The sequence below is a fragment of the Charadrius vociferus genome, unplaced genomic scaffold (assembly GCF_000708025.1).
Source record: "Charadrius vociferus isolate BGI_N301 unplaced genomic scaffold, ASM70802v2 scaffold1285, whole genome shotgun sequence".
Taxonomy (NCBI): Eukaryota; Metazoa; Chordata; class Aves; order Charadriiformes; family Charadriidae; genus Charadrius; species Charadrius vociferus.
This window is the reverse complement of record NW_009648435.1, coordinates 1-7,283: the sequence shown is the minus strand read 5'-3', so window position 1 is coordinate 7,283 and position 7,283 is coordinate 1. Positions and strand designations below refer to the sequence as shown.

The 7,283-nt window shown below is 51.4% G+C and overlaps 2 protein-coding genes across 2 annotated transcripts in view; one reads left to right on the top strand and one right to left on the bottom strand.

The window, feature by feature from the left end:
* The window catches only part of ING5 (inhibitor of growth family, member 5), a gene marked incomplete at its 5' end in the record, with an annotated part of 12,129 nt that extends 7,148 nt beyond the window's left edge, over positions 1 to 4,981 (bottom strand). The window contains one exon of the mRNA XM_009885398.1: positions 4,914 to 4,981. Coding sequence (XP_009883700.1) covers positions 4,914 to 4,981 — 68 coding nt within the window. The remainder of the gene's footprint in view (positions 1 to 4,913) is intronic.
* On the top strand, positions 149 to 4,743 carry LOC104286763 (thymidylate kinase-like). The gene is made up of 4 exons (XM_009885397.1): positions 149 to 178; positions 384 to 490; positions 1,525 to 1,615; positions 4,675 to 4,743. The coding sequence occupies exons 1-4, from the start codon at positions 149 to 151 to the stop codon at positions 4,741 to 4,743; spliced, it is 297 nt and encodes a 98-aa protein (XP_009883699.1).
* Positions 4,982 to 7,283: the final 2,302 nt, after the last annotated feature.

Genomic DNA, 7,283 nt, shown 5'->3' with positions numbered 1-7,283 from the left:
AGACTGACCTCCTCCCACTCGTGACAGACAGACGGACCCCCTCCCTGGCTGGACTGACCTCCTCCCACTCGTGACAGACAGAGAGACCCCCTCCCTAGACAGACCAATGTCATCCCACCTGTGACAGGCAGATAGACCCCCTTCCTGGATGGACCGACCTCCTACCTGCAAGAGGCAGGTAGACCCCCACCGCAGATGCACTGACCTCCTCCCACTCGTGACAGACAGATAGATCTTCACCCCTGGCCTGACCGACCTCCTCCCAGCTGTGACAGATGGACAGACAGATCCCTATTCCAGACAGACCCGGGACAGATGGACACTGCTTTGGTGACAGCAGCTCAGGGCAGCGTTTGCCCTTTTTCTCCCTCTGTTTTACAGAGAGAACAACGGAGATCGGGCGGCTGATCAGCTCCTACCTGGGGAAGGAGAAGAACCTGGAGGACCACACCGTTCACCTGCTTTTCTCCGCAAACCGCTGGGAACACGTGTAAAGATCACCTTCATTTAGTTTGTAAAAGAAAAAGGCGTGGCCTTGAATCCTCCCCTGGGGTTTTAGCTTGCAGTGGGCACAGTAGGTACGAGAGTGCGATCCTATTTAGGAACAGAAACACAGATGGAAAAAAATGTCTCAAGGACTATTACATCTTTGGATTTAATCTCAGGTCAAATCCCACAGTTTGGGGTTTTTTTTAAATCATTAGGTGCAATATTTCCAATCCCTGCACTGTACTGGATTCAAGAATCGGGAAGGTGAGACTGTACCAGCCTAGTGTGTGAATTTACGGTCCTGAACAAGGAGACCTTGCTTTGCAAGGAAGCCCATGTGAGTGACAGAGTGGTTAAGGATTCCTGTCCAAATGTCCCCTCTAGCTGAAGGCTGCGGTCAGCCGTAAGGGGCTGTCCCTGCTTTTGGCTTAGCTGAATCTTTGCATGTGGAGTTAGGGAACTCCCTGTCACCTGTTGTTTTTACCTGGAAATCTATATTGCCAAATGTTTTTAATTTAAAAAAGGAGGGGAAAAAAAATAAAAAAGCATTGCTGATTCTGCTGTTGTGGCGGTGCCAAAGAAACCGGGAAAGCGGAAGGCAGATGAGTGAGCTGTAATAAGAAATGTCATTGTTGTGAATAAAGCACACTTTTCTCTTTCCAAGGCAGAGTGTATCACAAATCTACTGCACCACTTGAAAAGGGAAGAGCACTGTTCAAGGCTGAATGTAGTTCAACTGTGATCTTGCTTGTAAGCCGTGGAGCTGCCTAGAGCGGTGCCCGGCACTGGGGCACCCTGAGCTTGGCTGTCTTGAAAGGGTGTTTGCTTAATGTCTGTTAGAGGACAGAATACAAATAGCTATTTATCCATGATTCACACCGCTAACGATCACTGTTAATGATGAAATATGTCAACAGAGAAGTCCCTCATGAGGTGCGTTTTAGATGAACTCCTTTAATTAGTATCACTATAAAGGAGCATAACTCTTGTTTTGTTTTTTTTGTTTTGTTTTTTTGTCTCCCACGTGGTTTTCAGACCGTTGATGAAAGAGAAACTACATGAAGGGATCACGCTTGTGGTTGACAGATACGCCTTTTCTGGAGTGGCCTTCACAAGTGCCAAAGAGGTGAGTGAGACCCGCAGCAACCCCTGCCCTCTCTCTATTCGGAGAAACGTCTCCAGTTAGAGGCCCGATACAGATATCGGTGTGCATGGCCCAGGCTCCTCCTCTGGGGCAATGAGGATTGAAATTGAGGGATGGAAATTCCAGCTCAGGCATTGACAGGGTCTGTTTGCTTTCCTCAGAAAGTGTAGAGAAACTAATTTGGTTACTTTTTGTGAGTGTGGACAGAATCCTGGCTGTGGCGAAGCTGGCTTTATTTATTTTTTTTTTTATTATTTATTGTGACTTATATTTGGGATATTTTCCATGCTTGCTCTGGCTGCTGGTCTGTAAATTTGCAACGAATAACAGAGCCACGTACGTTGGAAGGGACCTGTGGAAGTCACAAAGCCTAACCTCCTGCTCAAAGAGTAGGTCTAACGTCAGGCAGGCTGCTCAGGGTCACATCCAGCTACAGTCTGGATATTTCCTATGTTCTCACCTGTGCCGTTTGGCCCGTGTCTGTTTGCCTTCAAGACAAGTTCAGCTCTGTTAGCCTCCCTCTGGGTCTGTCGTGGCCGGCAATGAAGCACCGCGCAGCCGCTCGCTCGCTCCCCCTGCAGCGGGATGGGGGAAAGAATCGGAAGCGAAAAAGAACTTGTGTTTTGAGATAAAGACTGTTTAATAAGCAAAGCAAAAACCGCGCGTGCAAGCAAAGCAGAATAAGGAATTCATTCACTGCTCCCCACGGGCAGGCGGGTGTTCAGCCATCCCCAGGAAAGCAGGGCTCCATCGCATGTAACGGTTACTTGTGAAGACAAGCGCCATTGCTCCCAATGTTCCCTTCTTCCTTCTTCTTCCCCATCTTTATATGCTGAGAATATTCTTTTGTTCAGCTGCGGTCAGCTGTCCTGGCTGCGTCCCCTCCCAACTTCTTGTGCCCCCCCAGTCTACTCGCTGGTGGGGTGGTGTGAGGAGCAGAAAAGGCCTTGACGCTGTGTGAGCACTGCTCAGCAATAATGAAAACGTCTCTCTATTATTAACACCGTTTTCAGCACAAATCCAAAACATAGCCCCATACCAGCTACTTTGAAGAAAATTAACTTTTTTCTAGCCAAACCCAACACAGGGCTATTATACACGGCTGTAAGATCCTCCTGAGTGTTGTGCTCATTCTTGTGCTCTGAGGCGGCTGTCCTGGAAGATCAGCCAGCTCTTCTGGCCTTCTCTGCTTTCCATGTGAGCTTCCCCGGGCATCCTGCTAAGAGATCCCTAATAAACAGAAGTCTGCTCTCCTGACATCCATGCTGGTGATTCTGTTTGTCTTGTTGACTCCTCTCCAGATTCTAAAGCACCGTCTCCTGTTTGCTGCAGGCAAGGCTGCCCTTGACCTTCATTCACATCTTCATGGAATCATAGAATTGTCTAGGTTGGAAGGGTTGTGCAGGTTTAAGATCAAGTCCAATCATCAACCTAACACTGCCAAAACTGCTACTAAACTACGTCCCTCAGCACCATGTCTATCTGTCTTTTAAATACCTCCAGAGATGGCAACTCCACCATTTCCCTGGGCAGCCTGTGCCAGTGCTTGACAACCCTTTTGGTGAAGAAATTTTTCGTAATATCCATCCTAAACCTCCATCCTAAACCCTAGGTGCAGTACTCTACACTTGCCCTTGTTGAATTTCATTAGGTTCCTCTCCACCCAACTCTCCAGCCTGTCCAGGTCACGCTGAATGACAGCACAGCCTTCTGGTGTGTCGGCCGCTCCTCCTCGTTTTGTGCCATCAGCAAACTTGCTGATGGTACGCTCCATCCCTTCATCCCGGTCATTGATGAATATATTGAACAAGACTCGACCCAGTACTGATGCCCAGGGAACACCGCTAGTTACAGACCTCCAACTGGACTCTGAGCTGCTGATCACGACCCTCTGAGCTCTGCCATTCAGCCAGGTCTCCATCCACCTCACTGTCCACTCATCCAACCCACACTTCCTAAGCTTACCTATGAGGATGTTATGGGAGACTGTGTCAAGAGCCTTGCAGAAGTCGAGGTAGACAACATCCACCGCTCTCCCCTCATCCACCCAGCCAGCTGTTGCTATCACAGAAGGCTATCAGATTGGTCAAGCATGATTTCCCCTTAGTGGCTCTATGTTGACCGCTCCCGATAACCTTTTTTTCCTCTACATGCTTAGAGATGACATCCAGGATGAGCTGTTCCATCACCTTTCCGGGGCTGGAGGTGAGGCTGACCGGCCTGTAGTTTCCTGGGTCCTCCTTGCCCTTTTCAAAGATTGGCGTGACATCAGCTTTCCTCCAGTCCTCAGGCACCTCTTCTGTTCTCCATGACCTTTCAAAGATGATGGAGCGCGGCTTCGCAATAACACCTGCCAGCTCCCTCAGCACTCACGGGTGCGTCCCATCAGGGCCCATGGATTTGTGGGTGTCAGGTTTTCCTAAATGATATCTCTAACCCGATCCTCCTCGATCAAGGGAGACTCTTCCTTACTCCAGGCTCTGGGGTTCCTGAGGGACAGCCTTAGCAGTAAAGACTGAAGCACAGGCAGCATTCAGTAACTCCACCTTCTCTGCATCCTCCATCACCAGGGCACCCACCTTGTTCAGCAGTGGGCCCATGTTTTCCCTGGTCTTCCTCTTACTACTTGAAGCAGCCCTTATTGTCCTTGACATCCCTTGCCAGGTTTAACTCCAAGCGGGCCCTGGCCTTCCTCGTTGCATCCCTGCATGCTCTGACAATGCTGCTATACTTCTCCCAAGTGGCCAGGCCCTTTTCCACATTCTGTAAACTTCCTTCTGCCGTTTGAGTTTTTCCAGAAGCTCTTTGCTCATCCATGCAGGTTTCTTGCCGCCTTTGCCTGATTTCTTGCTCCTAGGGATACACCGATCTGGAGCTTGGAGGAAGTGGTGCTTGAATATTAACCAGCTCTCCTGCACCCCCCTTCCTTCTAGAGCCTTTGCCCATGGGATTCCTCCGAGCGGATTTTTGAAGAGGCCTCATTCAGCTCTCCTGATGTCCAGGGTTGTAATTCTACTTTTTGCCTTGCTTCTTCCACGCAGGATCCTGAACTCCACCATCTCACGGTCACTGGAGCCAAGGCTACCCCCAACCTTCACATCCCCAACTAGTCCTTTGTTTGTCAGCACAAGGTCCAGCGGCGCACCTCTCCTCCTTGGTTCCTCCACCACTTGTGTCAAGAAGTTATTGTCGATGCTCTGCAGAAACCTCGGGGAGGTGTGTGCCTGGCTGGGTTGTCTTTCTAGCAAATGTCAGGGTAGTTGAAGTTCCCCGTGAGAACCAGGTCCTGTGAGCGTGAGGCTATTTCCAGCTGGCTGCAGAAGGCCTCAACGACTTCTTCTTCCCAATCTGTAGTAAACACCCACAACAGTGTCTCCCGCATTAGCCTGCCCCTTAATTCTTACCCATAAGTTCTCAACACATTCTTCATCCACCCCTGGGCAGAGCTCAACACATTCCAGTTGCAACTCCACCATCACACCCTGCTGGCCTGTTTTTCCTAAAAAGCACATTGCCATCCATGGCAGCGTTCTGGTCATGTGAGCTGTCCCACCGTGTCTCCGTAATTGCAGTGAGATCATGGCCCCATAACCGCACACGGATCTCTGGTTCTTCCTGTTCATTCCTGCGTAATGGCTTCCAGCTCCTCCTGTTTGTTCCCCGTTCATTTCGGTTGGGCTATTGGTCCTGCTACCTTTTGACTGGGAGAAGCCCTAATTCCTGCCTCACCCTTCCCAGGCACGGCTGAAATTTCTAACCCATCAATGATCCTCACATCTCTGCTGCTGTGTGGATCTCCATCCCCTACCTTCTCTGAGCCAGCAGACCAAGGGACTAGCAGACTAGCATCCTGTCCCCCAGACATTGTCATGCCACCCCATGGCTTATCTGTAAAGAGCCTGGTGTCATCCCCTGCCCCCTCCAAATCTAGTTGAAAGCCCTTCCGATGAGCCCTGCCAGCTCCTGTGCCAAGAACCTTCTCCCCCTTTGAGACAGTCCCCAGCAGGCCTGCGGTCACATAAACGGCCCCGTGATCCAAAAAACCCAAAGTCAACCAGGCTCGGAGCCAAGTATTGATCTGCTGGCTCTTCCTGCTTCTACCCACCTCGTTCCCTGCAACCGGAATGATAGAGGAGAACACTACTTGTGCTTCTGATCCCTTAACTAGTCATCCCACAAGTCTCCCTTGATCGTCCGTGGGTTTCTTGTTGCCAGTTTATTGCTGCCTGTCTGAAAAATGAGTAATGGGTACTCATCTGAAGGACACACCAGGGAAGGAAGGTTTCTCTTTATGCCTCTAACCCAGGCCCCAGGGAGGCAGCAGACTTCCCTAAGAAGTGGCTCCGGTCTGCACATTGGGCCTTCTGCTCCCTTCAGGAGGGACTCACCTATGACAATGACCCATCTTTTTTCCTTTACTGAAGAGGTTTTGATGCGGGCTGGAGTTTGGCTTAACCTCAGTGCCGCCTCCCCGCACATTGAACCATCGCCCTTGTCGTGGGTCGGTTCCGCTTCCAGAGCCTCGTACCCCCCAACCCTTGACAGACTGACCTTCGACCTCCACCTTGAGAAGGTGGGGGAGTTCCTGGGGAGACACACCTGCTTCGCTGGGCAGGAACGTGTTCCCATTGTCCCCTGTCCTCTAAGTTACCTGGTTCAGCCAGGCAGAGAGGACAGGGAGTCCTCTGTATCACGCGCCCTGTTGGGCCTGGAAGGGAGGGTGCGACTCCAGCAGTCCATCTCCCTCTCGAACTCCCCGATAGTTCCCAACGTACTCACCTCCTCCCAGAGCTCCATCACCGGGCAGAGGAGTTCCTCTCTCTGGGCACAGCTCCCACCGGCGTTCCCACCGCTGCCCTCTGACACTGGCCCCAGCGCCGGGCGCAGCGTGCAGCCTGACAGCGGGGTGGCAGCGTTGCTCCCACCAGAGCTCCGGCCGGGAGCTTCTTCGTCCAGTTCTTTCTTGTTTGTGAGTAACGAACGCAGCGGGGCGCTTCCCCTCACTGGCTATCAATCACCACGTCGAGAATTTCTTCAGCGTGCTCCAGAAACCTGGAGTGCTTGTGCCCAGCAGATAGGCGGGTGGTTGAGATCCTGCGTGAGTACCAGGACCTGCAATTCTGATCCTTCTTCCGGCTGTCTAAAGAAGGTTCATGGGCATCCTCTCTTCAACCAGGCAGTCTGTTGCAGGCCCCACCCTGACACCGCACGCGTTACTCTGCCCTGCTTTCAGGTGAGCCTCCATTATCCTATTATCCCCCAGATGTTTCTTCCTGGACTCCCACCTTCCGTTTTCTGCGGATTGCAAACCTTCCTCTGATGTGCCTACGTTAAAGCTCTCTTCTCGGGCTTACCGAGCCTGTTTCCATAGACACTCTTGTCCCGCTCCATCAGATGCATCCCATCCCTTCTCAGTAGCCATCGATCCTCAAAGACCCTCCTGTGGTCGTAGAAGCTGAAGCCCCACCTGCCACACCAGCTCTGCAGCTGATAGTTGACCTACATTCATTCCTGCCCAAGCCTTCCCCCCTTTTCCTGGAAGGATTAAGGAGATCCTGGGCCTCAGTGTCCTGCACCCTCACCTCCAGACCCTCACAGTCTCTCTTGATACATTTAAGATCCCCCTGAAAGCATCACTCGTGCCCACGCG